Genomic DNA, 15,822 nt, shown 5'->3' with positions numbered 1-15,822 from the left:
TTTGCATATTGGAATATGTAATGAATTTCACTTAAACCTTCTGATATAAAATAATAAGATTTAAATTTTGTTTAGTTGGAACTGCATATTATATGATAAAATAACAATATGAGGTGAATATGGTTGGTAATAGAAGCAGCGGAAGACCGATGAAAACATGGCATGATCAAATACATATTTCAAATATTTGAAAATAGTCATGTTAAGGGTAGGAATAATCGGGGGGTATGTATGAAGAGATGCATGAATGTAAAAGAGGCGAAGGTTGATTGCAAAGGTAGAATGATGTGGCATTCTATTCTCTCTGCCTACTCCTGCGGCGCATCGACGTGATGTTTATTTAGTTTTATTTAATAGGTTTATATTATCCACTGACACTTCGTGATGGAATTGCATTTTTAATTTATTATTAGATTAAAACCAATATTTTTAGCTTTTCCACTTTTTTATTTGACCAGCGACCGGGTTTCGTCGTTACCGACACCAGTCTGATGATGTCGGTAACGACGAAACCCGGTCGCTGGTCAAATAAAAAAGTGGAAAAGCTAAAAATATTGGTTTTAATCCAATAATAAATTAGTTTTATTTAAATAACAACTGTATAGTTTTTTCACATTTATTTTATTTGACCAGTGACTGGGTTTCTTCGTTACCGACATCATCAGACTGGTGGGAGGATAGACAAAATTCGCTAGAAAAAATGTCATATGCACAACAAGGCAGGGGTTTAAAACCATGTTAAAAATTTAATTCTTCTGACAAAAGAATTTCAATTGAATGAATTTAAGTAGTGTATTATAATAATGATTACAATAATTGTTTACTTCTTAAATGTGTCCGTACACACCCAGGTGGTATTTGGAAAAGAAATCGCACAATACTAAAGGAAACCTTTATTGGCACCTCGAAATGCACTTCTCAAAAATAATTCAAAATATGCAAGTAGTGCAATTATCGTACGTGCAAAGAATACAAGTCTGAAATGAATATCGATAAAATTAAGAAAGGTGGCAGCAAAGGTTTAAGCATGTGGAGCGAACAAGGACAAAAGAACAGTAAAAAAGATTTACGATGCGAATGTTGTCTGATTTAGACGCAGGGAAAGGTCGATAAAAACATGGACATAAGCAGGAATGCCAAATACTTGAAAGTGGACAACGTTGGCAGTCGTTAAATCGTTTTGCGCAGATAGAATAGCAACTGTCTTCCTTATGAAGAATAAATAAAAAATTATATATTTTATTATTAGATTAAAACCAATATTTTTAGCTTTTCCACTTTTTTATTTGACCAGCGACCGGGTTTCGTCGTTACCGACATCATCAGACCAGTCTGATGATGTTGGTAACGACGAAACCCGGTCGCTGGTCAAATAAAAAAGTGGAAAAGCTAAAAATATTGGTTTTAATCTAATAATAAATTAAAAATGCAATTCCATCACGAAGTGTCAGTGGATAATATAAATCTAATAAAATATTTTTTTTGACATCTCATCAAAGATGAAAAAGAATATGGAAGCCTGAACACAAATTTGAGATGAAAAGGAGCTTCTTATTGAGCAGAAACTCTTTTATAAGTATGTGAGGTCTGAATCCTGGATTATAATCGCTTACATGAGAAACGCCAGATTATTTCATTTTCATTTTCATTATTTTAACTTATAATTTGACCAGTTAATGAATTTATTTATTGATGAGATGTCAAAAACAATTATGTGAAAAATCACTCCTATAATTTGAGATAATCCAGATTTGTGACAAATATATGGACACACTCAAAATGTTGTGATAATAAGTTAATTGCTTTGTTTATGCCATGTCCTTGTTTTCAGACATTGGCGTCCATCGTGGTATTTTTTGGCCAATAACTAGTCACTGAAAAACCTAAACATTAAGATCGGCAAAATTAAAATAAAAAAGCATGTGTGCAATCCATCATGATATAATATGGTATCGAATACAGAGCGGACACACAAAGTGAAAAAATTGACAACAATGAAGACTCTAAAATATCTGGCAAGAGTCTACGAGATAAAATAAGGAGTACCAGGGATAAGAGAAATATGCTAAATCGAAGATGTCGTTAGGTGGGGAAGGCACGAAGAAGACGATGGTATGCGCGTGTGAGTGTGGAGAGTGGAACCATCAAGATTCCCCCACATTACATTGCACGGCCAATCCTAAGGTAGATTAGCATATTTCTTACTTTTTTTACAGATATTTTATGTCCGAATTTCATATAAAGTTGCCAAAAAACATATTGCAATTATTTTTAGTAAACGTTTGGTGAATGTGATTTTTATAAAATGTGAGTTTTTCTTATCGTCGTACATTTTAAGTCCCGTATTAAGGTACAGTGAGACAAGTTTTGGTCCAGGGATATTTTTTTTAAATAGTAGTATAATCTACAATAGTTCTTCTTAGTTTTTTTGTTTACCTAATGTCCTTGGATCAAATCTTCATTGACACAACTCACAAGAGCCTTGAGCTTTTATAATAAGATTACTTCCTGAAATATTAAAAACCAGTTATATAAATTATTGTAGTAGGCATCTAATACACTTTTTAGAAGTGTTATAATGGTGTTCAAACTCCTATCCACCTGTCGGATAGTTCGCTGTTTTAATTTATGACATAATTTACTATTTTAAGAACTGCTTCCTTGTTAAAAAAAACACATTCTTAAATATAATAAAAGAATATATACAAAACGTATTATACGTAACTGAGGCAGTAATCAGACAATTTTCTTTGTTTCTAGACTATAGAGCAGGCTTGGCCAACCTAAATTGCACCCGGGCCTCATCGATGACCTAAAATTTTCCTAAGGGCCGCATACAGAAATTAATAATTAAAAAAAAATTGTTACAACGATTTTCATACTTACTGATTTTTTTGTAAGTATTATAAAAATTTTTAATGCAGAGGTAATGATAAAGTACAATCAGGGTAATTGTGAAAAATCATTACTACAACCAGATGTAAGAAGAAAACACGTGATCACTTTACGTGTGTAAAGTGATCACTTAAACCAGCCTACGACGGTCGTCAGCCCCGTAAATACCCAGAGTTCCATTTTCTTCTTCATCTTTGATTAGTTGTCAAAAAATAATAAAAAAACACGAATTGATCATAATTTTTATACTGCCTCTAATTTGACCAGTGTTATGAATAAAATAACTGGTCAAATTAAAGGCTGAATAAAAATTTAAAATCTGGTTTCCAGGTGTCTGTACGTAAAATAATCTAGTTAGGATCTCGCGTACATGTATGTAAATAAAAGCTACCTCGGTATTAAATTGTACCTAGTGACATCATAAGCAGTAGCGTTTCACTGAAATATGTCATTGTATCTAAATTTCTCTTAAACGGAGAAACAGCTGTCCCGAATTGAATGTAATTCGTGATGGTAATAAAGTAATCCCAGGTTGAGCGCTCAGTAAATACCACAAATCAGCAGGCGAGCGTGGAAATCGTGAAAGCGCTAACGGAAAGACGCTATCCGGAAAATTTCGCCGTCTGAATAATGTGAACCCAAGGAGAACCATCCATTTCTTAGCAAAACCATTTTATTATTTTTTGACATCTCATCAAAGATGAAGAAGAATATGGAAGTCTGGGCATTTACGGGGCTGACGACCGTCATAGGCTGGTTTAAGTGATCACTTTACACACGTGTAACATTCACCAATTCTACCCATTATTGACAACCACACTACTCAAATTCTTGGAAGCTCTATATATATGAACCAATTTTGAAACATTGTTCTTGAATCACTACAACTTCACAAGAGACATCTATGGGTGAGATCAAATATGAAAATACCTCCTGTAATTGGAGATAATCCAGAATTTATGAACAAGTATTTGGACACACTCAAAATGTTGTGAAAACTATTTTAAATTTGCTTGTGTGTATAACCATTCTTTGGACACGTTGCGCTCGGCAATGAGGGTTGACTAGAACGACTAATTCTAATCGGTAGCTTGGAAGGGAAGAGAGGGAGAGGAAGATCCCCACACTATGGGCCGATCAAGTTAAGGTAGCAGCAGGCACCTTGGTGGTTGGAGCGCTACGTGCAGCGCAGACAAGGGATAACTGAAGAAGAGTCATTGCTTCCACAAGGGTCACAACCTTCAGTAATAAGGAATAAGACGGAGAAGAAGAATATACCATATTTTCCTCTATTTTATTTTGCTTTTAGTTTTATTTTATTTGGGAATTCTACAGAACAGTAACATCAAGTCATTCGCATAAACGAATTTTTCAAAATAAATTTGCAGATACTTGTTCAATTCCCATTATAAAATCCCACATTTGTAAATTTGTGATTATACCTGGAAGAGGGACGGGAGGGATGAAAAGGGGAAAAGGGAAAGATCGAAGCTCAATTTTATGTTTAAAATATTTTAAAAACCTGTTAAATTTTTAGAATTCAATCGCTCTTATATTCACATGAATACCAACAATGCTTAAGTTTCGATTACGTGCAAATAAAACTTACTCTAGACTTCAAAACAAAGGTCATGACATGAGTGAGGTGCATCCGGAATGAATTGCATCTTTTAAACAAAATACCATAAAATCAACCAAAAAACATGCAAGGCCCTTGAATCTAAAGGCTATGTACACAAACGTACAGAGTTCCGTGATTTCCCATTTTTTATAATATAAAAAAACTACAATACTAAGATTATGAACTTGAAAACATAACTGACCTGAATAAAAAAAATATAAACTTGAATATACAGTGAAACCTCTCAAAACGAGCACCTGCCATAACGAGCAAAACAAACTGTGGAAAAAATGCTCACTTAACGAGCGACATTTCGCATAACGAGCGGAGGAAGCAGCAGAGCAACTATCTCAGGCGTAATAAGGGAAATGCTGATAGCATGTAAAACTGTTGCATCGTACGTTGAGAAGCATCACTATAGTAAAAAGGTGGCGATGCAATCTACTACATATTATAATATTATATGTAATTGATAATGGTTTCACCACATTTTCACCTAATTTTGAAACATTAAGGCAAAAACAAATGTCTAAAAAAATTATAAATTATTTATCATAAATTCAAAAATAATAAACTAAATACTTAATCCTTTTTTGTTTTATGGAAATCGAATTACATTCCTGGTTATAAAGCTTTTCGACAATTTATTAGTAAGTACGTAATTTTATTTGAACAAAAGTTTAAAAATGATTTTTTTCGACTTTTAACGCATAACCCTAATTTACATTGATTTATATGTTTTTTTTTTCGCTTAACGAGTGTTTCATGTAACGAGTAAGATTCTGGAACGAATTAATATCGCTATGAGAAGTTCCACTGTATAAGGAATTCTACAAATATGAATATAATTTTTTAATATGGATTTCTACAATCTGTGATAAAAATAATAGCATTTTATCGAAAATATATTTTCAATTAGATGACTATGTATATATTCTCAATATTATTAATATTTAAAGCATTTACTTTGTGGTCAGTCGTTTTTATTAATTTTTTTTACAAAAATGTCAGTCATATTAATATATAACAAGTCACCGAGATTTTTATGTCTACCGGTTTCGAGACGTACCCGTCTCTTCGTCAGGACAGTCACTACCACAGCATGCAAACAATACTATCCTTCACTACAATAGCCACAGGGAAGAAGTGTAGTAATTGTAAAAAAAAGACTATGTATGTTGAGATATCAAAATGTAAAAGAATTGAAAATTTTGCCTTTTATATGTTGTATAAATTAATATAAAAAATCTCAAGAAAATCATTACGAAAATCCCTAACGAAATGAGGAATATGCTTTGATTTGCGAGAAAAACGAACGATTCGCGAAGTCATCAAGTGTGGGTTATTAGTTGTTTCGACCCCGTGAATCAAAATCGCAAAACTTGCGTTACCGTGGAGTTAACGTACCCCGCCGATGCATTTCGTATATGAAGCGCTGAAAGAACGTGTACACATTGTTTTTATTTTTTACACATTGCATCATTATCGTTACCATGTGTAACGATAATGATGCAATACGTTGCCAACTAACTAAAATGCTATTTTTCGATAACCGAATTTTGCAATTAACTAAAAACCTAACAACCATCACGCCGCTTCTCTGCAGTTGTAAGCATAGAGGAAAAAACGCCACACCGATGTCTTTGCAAAAAAAAAACAAATCGCCTCTTCCAAATTCATGCATCTCCTCATACATACCCGCCGATTATTGTTAATCTTGCCTGACCACCTTCAAGCATTTAAAATACATGATCATGCCAAGTTATCTGCGGTCTTCCTCTGCTTCTATTTCCAACTACATTCGTTTCATAAATTTGTTTTACTGTTCTTTCTTCACTCGTTCGTTCCACATGCCCGAATCATCTCAAAACACCCCTTTCATATTACCTTTTCGGAATGACGAATTCGGAATATTTTCCCTTCATAAAATTTTTCCGTATGAGTCCGTTCATGTCTTCGGAAAGCGAGCAACATTGCCAAAAAACAAAACATCAAGAAAAACATACAATACGTCACTGTAGGGTCCCCAACAGCGCTGTGATTGGTTGAGAGCTGGTCCGGAGAGTCATTGTGATTACTTGTATCATGTACTGCGTTTATAGTCTGTCCTATCATTAACAGAAAAGAGACAATGAAAATAATATGAAAAATGTTTATTTTATATGTCTACAAGTTTAGTAGTTAGTTAAATTGTATGTAATATTATTTTTAAACATACATAAAAATAATGGTAATTGGTGGCATTTTTATAGAATATCGTATCATGAGCCAGCTCTGAGAATTGAACTTAGGATCAGATCATTGAAATTTAATAAAGTAGTACCATTTCTTTCGAAAGTAAATCTCTAAAGTATCTAAACCATCTAAAATTAATATTTCAATTGTTTTTTCAAGGTCCAGTATTCGTTAAGTCGCAACTTAAATTTCCGACCGAAATGCTCCGGTCACCTTAAAATTGATCACATTGTGTTTAATGGCACGTAATCAATACGACACTGCATTAATTTAATCTAGTGCCTCATAGACTATTTAATGCAGATAAGGAACAAAGAAGATGAATTTAACTGCTCACGAAACACATATTTAAAATTATGATTTAAAAAAAAAACATTTGGCGAATTGAAAATTTTATCAAGTAGATGTCTCAACTACTCGTTTTAATCAACAAAACGAAGTATACCAATTCCGAGTGTGGTGCACGAACCCTTCCGAACACGCCCGAGGCTGAAAACGAATCTCAATCGTTTTGGGACACAGATCGCCACAAGACTTCGCTCAGGCGTTCAGTTCGCGAGAGAGCGTGTTACGGAACGGTTGTGCGTTACAACAGCGCAATAAGCCAAAACAAACTAGATTTTTATCATTTAGAAAGCAGTTTATTTTTCCGTAGTATTTGTCACTCTAACGAGAGAGAATATTCAAATCGCTGTACTAGAAACGACTTGGCCGTAAATACGCGCGCTGACGAAAAGGAAAAAGTGTATTTTTCGAAAAAAAAAACAGTACATTTTGCCTTTCTAGTGATGTGATGTCCATAATGTGATTTCACCATACGAAAGAAAATTCGATTTGTTTCTGTGATTTTGGTAAGGCGACCAAAAACAAAAGGAAACTAAATTGTTATTTTTGTATGAATAAATCTGTGGTCGACAGTTTTAGCATCCTTACTTAAATATTATTTTTTTTTTAAAATAACTCGTGTTGGTTTCGTGCTTTAGTGCAAATTATTTATTTTATCTTCTGACAATTTGGAGCCGATATCAACCCGAAGCTGTCATGTCTACCGCAGTGATGCAGCAGTCGGCCCTCTACGATTTTGGTGAATTATTAATGATGGTAAATATACATTACATTTTAAAAACCAACCTGACGAACGTATCACTCGATACAATCGAGTAAAAAGATAATGTTGCAAATTATCGTCGCCCATGATGCCGGCAATTCGCGCACGTGGGGGATAATTTTTGTTTCCAAATATTGTTCAATACGCATTTGTAAACATGGAAAATTACCGAAGAATGTATTCAATGCATTGCTGACCACATAGACTTCGTAAATTTTAGTATTGTCGTTTTTATTTTCAATATTGTCGGATTTTAATCGGTCAATTTCAACTGTCAAGTCATTATGTTATGTTATTAATGCCTACAATATTTTATTTTGTTTTTTTACTTCCTTTTGCATTACAATCTTCAAAATATTATATATTTTCACTTTTGTGTTGCGAAAAATTTCAAATTTTACAACCGTTTTAGCGGCTCTCCGCCATTTGGTTCGAACTCGTGTAGGTGGCAGCACTGCCTGCGAAATAAAATACATACAATATCTGAATCCAACTACACTTGCTCGTTCGGAAGATTCAATTTTGATTCTTTTGTCAGCAGGTATAAGGACCCTTTTTCCTTGTTCATTTTACGAGTACGCGTTTTTTGCTGTCTTCGAAGGGTCTTGTTTATTATTGGGGCTCAGATTTTTTTATGGCATCCCTTTGTAATCTGGGATTCGTTCTTGCGTTTTGCGCTATATGCCGGGGAGATGTGATTTGTATAAATTTTATATAATAATATAAAAGATCGGTTATGTTATTGTTGTGTCGGGATATTGAAAACGTGCAGGTATATGAGTCAGGTGTTCTTTAAAATTACAACGGGTACCTACCTACCTTATACCTCAAACTTTAAGGGGAGCACAAAAGGTTTTTTTTTTCATTCAAAATATGTGTGTAGGTAAATTTAAATTGAACATTATCGTATGATAACATTCTATACACTATTATCATATATTTATATGAGATGATCAGTGTTTTCGAGCCATCTAAATTACACTTTCCTAATGACAATTTTAATGAATTTCGAGACGTTCTTCCTTTGCCCTCCTTATTATCGTCTTTTGTTAATTTATGTTTCTTTTTAAATGTCAATTTGTAATTTATGTTTTTTTTAAATGTTCAAGTACTATCTGCCCACTGATTGCAAACGGATATATATGGTATCAAACGTTTTGATCAATATCACTAGTCCGTCTTTGGTCGGTTGAAAGATATTGCTTTTTAGCAATAAGCCCGCCAATGTACTTTTTATTTTCTGTACATGAAGTTTAAAAAATAAATAAATTTCCAATAAACATTGACAATAATTTTACACATTCTGAGATATTTATGGAACGTAATTGTTTATTATTTTAGTATTACTATTATGAATTCTGCGAATTTATTAGTTGAATAAATAATTTAGTGGAGTTTAATTCTTTCTTTAAAGATATTATTAAAATCAAATGTATTTATTATATTTTGAGAATATATCGGCAGACAAAAAAATATATTCGTGTGGAATTTGAGTTGTTGCATAATTAGCATTAAAAACATTTTATTCTTTGTATAAATCATATTGTCAGTAAAATATCTTACGAATAATTGCAAACATATCATTTCATAATTTTTGGAGTTTTATATGACGCTCAAATATGTTTTTTTTAAATATATGTTTTTTTTTAAATATATTAATTTCGAGTTGTTTATCATTTTTAGCTTCGCTAGACAAAGTGTCTTTATAGCTTCTATTTTTGTAACATTGACTGAAAATCGAGTATGCATCAGAAAATTTTCGCATCTACTTTTTCGTGTGCATTTAATAGGTAGGCTCGGTATAAATAATAAAAAAATACGCTACCTAACGCTCTAATCGTATTTCATGAAGAAGATAAGATATCGGGCATTATTTATTATCTTTTTTATCATTCGTAAATGTTCCAAAAACGCAGTAGATTGTGTCTAATCACGCTGTATAATACTATTGATTTTATTATAGTAAAAAAATACAAAAAAGAAGAAAAAAAGTTTTATTAGTATGAAAGTTTTTTCAGATGTAAAAAATTAGGTTTATAAATCAATACATTAATCAAAATAATTTTTGTATTTTGAAATGTATTTTTTGTTTAAGTTTTGGTACTAACATTTATTGGTGGAACTTAATTATTTTTATTTGTTCCGTCGTTACCGACATGTATGTATGATGATCCCGTCCGATGGTGTCGGTAACGTCGAAGCCGGTCACTGATCAAAAAAAAATATATGTGGAGAAAACTATACATATAAGTATATTTGTTATTTATTGTTAGTTTCATTTACCATACTTAGGTGTTTTTTTTAACATTCACAGATGGTCTATTCTGTATTGAGTCATAAAAAAATAACCTTGTGATTTTATCTTTTAACATCCTTTATTTTTTACCGCGCTAGAAAAGAGCATTAATTGTATACATATTTTTTCTGAAGTATTATACATTTTTACCAACTGTTGCCTTATTTATTATTATTATCTGCAATAGGTTTTTTTTGTATTAATAAACATACATTTAACAACAAAAAAATGCTGTAATGAATACAGTCCATCATTGTTAATTATTATTAAATTTTGTAAGCCATACGTAACGTAATAGTATATGAAAGAAGTGAAAGTATAATCGTAACTTGTATTGCCCGTATATATTATATTATAACACACACATATCGCTAATTATTCAACTGCATAGCAAGTTCTTATGTTGCTCCTATGTGCAATGTAAATATGTATATGTATATTTAAATCATAATTATAATAACATTAAATACATAATATTTATAAACTTATTCAGTAGCGAATGGCGAATGTGTGACTGCGGCAAAACGATGTATGATTGATACAAGTTCGAATGGTGAAATAAGAAAGAATGCAACGATGTTCTCAATACAACTAATGCCTTTGCTTATGCGGGACCGATGGCGTGGAATGCTCTTCCACCAGTGGTTAGAAATAGACTAAAAACATTTGTTTGCTAAATTATTTCTACCATCTTCTCTTCCCCAATTCATTCACAGTGCAGCGCCCTTTAGGTAGTATTTTACGAAAATGGCAGCATAAAAATTATCCATTGTTTTTAATTATTATTTTTACTATAAACTAAAAAAGGTGTGTCGAGAAACGAATTTGTGAGGCGAATGTAATTGTTTATATAGAAGAAGAAGAAAACCGAGGAAAATTGGGCACGATCAAGTATGTATTTCAAATACTCTAAAGTGGTTAAGTCATGAGTCAGAAAAATCGACGGGTATGAATGATGAGATTCACGAATGTAGAAGAGGCGAAGATTGTTTGCAAAGACAGATTAATGTGGCGTTCTCTTCTCTGCCTAACCCTAGGGAGAAGCGGCATGATAGTTTTTTAGTTACCCGAATGTGAACGATATTCCGTAAACTTTTTTTACGCTTCGTTCGAATATATTTTTCTAGTTTAATGCCCCCAACATATATCCTTCTTCCGGTCAATTTCTCTTCCTGCTTCCTAGTCGGTGAAGACGGCAAAGAGCTCTCGGGAGGTCTGAGTAAAGCTGACATCGACAGAGGTCGCTTGCCTGGGGCCTCCTTCTATATCAATTCATATCATCTACATACTAACTAACCGACTAACAATCACGCCGCTTCTCCGTAGGGGTAGGCAGAGATAATAGAACGCCACACCAATCTGTTTTTGCACATAATCATCGCATCTTCCACATTCCATGCATCTTCTCATACATACACGCCGATTATTCCTATATTACTATATGGATGATGCAAATCGAAATATCGATTATTTGAATCATTCCATCACTACAAAGATAATAATACAATACGATACAGAATATTTTACTACTACTACTACCGTCACGCCGTTTCCCGCAGGGGTAGGCAGAGAGGATTGAACGCCACACTCTTCTGTCCTGACATACATACACTTCTAGCTTCCTTCACATCCGTACATCTAGTCATAAATGCCATCAGATTACGCAGACTTTTGAAACTGCCAGATTTTAGGTTCTGATTGATCTGACCGTGCCAAGTCTTATCAGAATATTTTATCTAATATTAAATAATATTAAAGTAAAAAAATACAGTAATCTTTATTTTAACCGCTTTGGGAATCGAACCCGGGACCTTCAACATGGTAGTCAATCAAATATAGTAACCAAGAGGCGTACAATAATTCATGACGTTTATCGTTTCCCATTATAAAATACGGCCTGCAGATGTTTTAAAAATAGCAATGCACATTCGTAACTATTTGCAAATGTAAAAATAACATTTAGCACGGAAGGAAGTTTTTTTTATATCGCGTGTTTCCGTTCCTCGATAATTCATAACTTCCATATTTCTTCTCTCGAGCTCGCTTCGTGGAAATAATGAATCGTACCGCGTATTATTCCATCGGTAGGTAGGTGCAAAAATTAACCACTCACGAATTATTAAAAGCCATTTCCTTTTGAGTCATCTACTGCTTCAAGGTCAGCCATTATAACCGAGATCCGCCTTGATTTGCGAGCTCCTCGTTTTCAGATTTGTTATTTTTAAATATTAACCTAAAAAACACGCGGTTTTGACGAGTTTTATTTATTTTAAGACTTATCATTGTTACGATAAAGATATTCACAACATTTTGAGTGTGTCCAAATACTTGTTCACAAATCTGGGTTTCCTCCACTTGGGAGTTATTTTTACATTCTTTGACATCTCAGCATAAATGAAGAAATATTAAGATATTGTTGTTCAAAATTTTGTGAATAAAAATAACTGGCGTTTCCCAGTATGTAAAAATAATCTGAGATTCGGATCTTGCATACATTCAAATAAAAAGAGTCTCTGCTAAATATAAGATTTCTTCATCCAAAATAGATAGCTGTTGTGAACTCACATGTACTTTTGTCATGGGATTAATCATATATCTAGGAATCACAAAAATTTGAGTTGTATAGTTTTCAATCATGGATAGAATGGAGAATGTTTCTCGTGTATAAATAAAGTGATCACTTAACCAGCCTGTGACAGGTTATAAGCCATGTAAATATTACCCATGCGTTTATTACTTATGCGACAACAAACCTAAAGCTAACAACGCAGCTAACTTCGTAAAACGTAACGCTATTTTTTATTCGTGCAATATTGAATGAGTTCTATCTGGTTATTTAATAATAAAAAAAAATCATACCTCCTTATTCATCGTCGCTTTAGTATACTCGTTTTTTCTTAAAATGCAATAATTAGTTAACAACGTAATTGACGTCATTTTTTGTTGTTGTTATTAATATGTTGTAACAAAAAACTAGAAACGAGTATTCGACTGATTTTTATTGACAAACTTAATAAACATATGGTTGTTTTTAAAGTTTATGCGCATTTTATTTTATTCAAACTTCATGTACAGAAAAGAAATAAGAACATTGGCGGGCTTATTTCTAAAAAGCAATATCTTCCAACCAACCAAAAACAGACTAGTGATATTGATCAAAACGTTTGATAACATATACTTATAGCTGTTTGCAATCAGAGGGTAGATAGTACTTGAACATTTAAAAAAATAAAAATGATTGCGGAAAACTTGTCGTCAACTGATCATGCCAAGTTTTCCTCGGTCGTCCTCTGCCCCCTTTTCCAACAACATGCGCCTCGTAAATGCGTTTTTTATCTGCCATAAGAGAAAACGAATGATATTTTACCGAATGTAAGTAATGTTAACGTAATCGTACACAACGTCGTTATAAAATTTTATTTCTGTGAGCCTTAGCGGCTCATTATTATAAATAGTTATCAAATTGTGGTAGACTGGGCTTGAACCTAGAAACTCTGACTCAAGAGTCCGCGACGATAACCACGAGACCACAACCCGACAGTTTAGAATCGCCCTTATCCGATTATTCATCAAACGCTTACGGCGTTTGTCCACTATACGGAATATTACCGTCCGGCACGTCAGTTAGCGTTTTAAAACGATGATTGGCTTGGATTGGCTTGTGCTTTTGTCCATCTTTCTTCGGATCGGTCCTCCTGATCGGTGCGTGATGACGGTGCTCGTAAATTCGATTACGCTAAACTGTCGTCGCTTTTATTTAAAAAAAAAACCGGACTGCCGGACGGTAAAATTCCGTGGAGTGCACAAGCTCACTTAGTCAGTTTATTTCTGCCAGTCGCTGAGACGCTAATAATTTATTTGTTTATTAAATCGTCACGTTTCATTCGCGTTATCATCCTTCCAGAAAACTGAATCATAAAACGAAATGGAGATAGAGATATATATATATATATATTATATATTATTGTTATCTCTTTCTTCTAGACTTTCCAGAATGTTTTTATCGTGTTTTCTTTTTATACTATTTTTAACACAGATACTTTATTTGCTCTTATACACATACATACGCGTACTGAAGATAATTATTTGTACAACTGCAGCATGATAAATTTATTGTAATGTTTGCTACGTAATTAAAAAAAATTCTTAGCATATTGTATAAAATAACAACTCGGCTAGCTTTGTTTACAATAACCAATAACGTCTATTCAATTATTTATTATTCACGACCATTTGCGTTCCAATTTAGAGTTCAAGTCGTAATATGCAAATGCGCTTGGCGCGAGATTGTGGTTTGTAATACCAAAAAAATAATCCATGTTACAGTGATTAAAGAAAACGCTTGTTTTTTACTTTTTCATTTTTCATTCAAACCCTTATACGCACCCCAATGGTGCATAGGGCACTGCATTATATAAAGACAGTGCAGTGTTATCTTGTTCGTTAACACGAAGGAAAGGTGATCAGCCCTCCGCTTCAGGTACCAGTCAAGGGTAATATTGAATAAATATTAGAGTGAAAAAAATCACTAATATTTATTTGCCCCCCCCTGGGAATCGAACCCGGGACCTCCAGAACGGTAGCCGAGAAAGCTGACCATTGCACTACGGAGGCAGACAAAACAGACGTTTTTTACTACTTGAGTTTTATTATAGACTACATGTTTCAGAAGTTAAACTTCCATCATTCAGGTCTTCCATCATTCATCATTCATTTGCAAATCACATAATAGATACTAATCACTCATTTCACTCTCATAAATTAAAATTATTACACCTTGTTCCATATAAAGGCCAAATTATGAATTATCTTGAAAATTTTGAAATCCAAAAAAACCTAAATTCTAATAATAATTTATTAAATAATTTATTGTTTCAAAATTCTTCACCTTTGCTTTCCATTTTTCCTTTGTTTTCAAACTCCGTCTCTTGACTAACCCCTTCCCCTTACTTTCCCCTCTCCTTATTTATAGAACAATTTTATATTTTATATTTTAGTTATTATACAGACCTGAATGATGGAAGTTTAACTTCTGAAACATGTAGTCTATAATAAAACTCAAGTGGTAAAAAACAAGTGTTTTCTTTAATCATTGTAACATGTAACCACAAAGTTAATGCCGAAACAATAAATAAAATATAATCCATGTTATTGTATTTGAAAAAATCACTTGTTATAATCAATCATGTAACACATTAAAAAAAATATATAAATTATTTTTTAACAACTTTTTTGTCCGCTTCCGTAGTGTAATGGTCAGCACGCTCGGCTACCGTTTTGGAGGTCCCGGGTTCGATTCCCAGGGAGTCAAATAATTATAAGTTTTTTTTTCACTGTAATATTTATTCAATATTACCTTGGACTGGTACCTGAAGCGGAGGGCTGATCACCTTTCCTTCATGTGTAAACAATCAAGATAACTCTGCGTTTATATGACGCAGTGCCCTATGCACCATTGGGGTGCGGATAAGGGTTTAATTATTATTATTATTCTTGATGGAACTGCATTTTATATTAAAATAAGTTGTTGTTTATTTTTTATTATTATTTTATAAATATAACGTAAAATTTGTGTAGTGTGTTTGTCAATCGTGGGTAGAATGCTAAATGATAAAATGTTACACGTGTATAAAGTGATAACTCAAACCAGCCTAAGACAGGTTGTTA

The 15,822-nt window shown here is 33.0% G+C and overlaps 1 protein-coding gene across 1 annotated transcript in view; it reads left to right on the top strand.

The window, feature by feature from the left end:
* The first annotated feature begins 7,284 nt into the window (after positions 1-7,284).
* Tis11 (Tis11 zinc finger protein) overlaps positions 7,285-15,822 on the top strand; it is a 68,792-nt gene continuing 60,254 nt past the window's right edge. Inside the window, exon 1 of the mRNA XM_088259347.1 lies at positions 7,285-7,852. Coding sequence (XP_088115473.1) covers positions 7,793-7,852 — 60 coding nt within the window. The 5' untranslated portion in view covers positions 7,285-7,792. The remainder of the gene's footprint in view (positions 7,853-15,822) is intronic.

Source organism: Brachycentrus maculatus, unplaced genomic scaffold, assembly GCF_059751285.1.
Source record: "Brachycentrus maculatus isolate JH-2025_06_01 unplaced genomic scaffold, ASM5975128v1 h1tg000116l, whole genome shotgun sequence".
In the NCBI taxonomy this organism is placed as follows: Eukaryota; Metazoa; Arthropoda; class Insecta; order Trichoptera; family Brachycentridae; genus Brachycentrus; species Brachycentrus maculatus.
The sequence above is the reverse complement of the archived record's forward strand: the minus strand, read 5'-3'. Positions and strand labels throughout refer to the sequence as shown.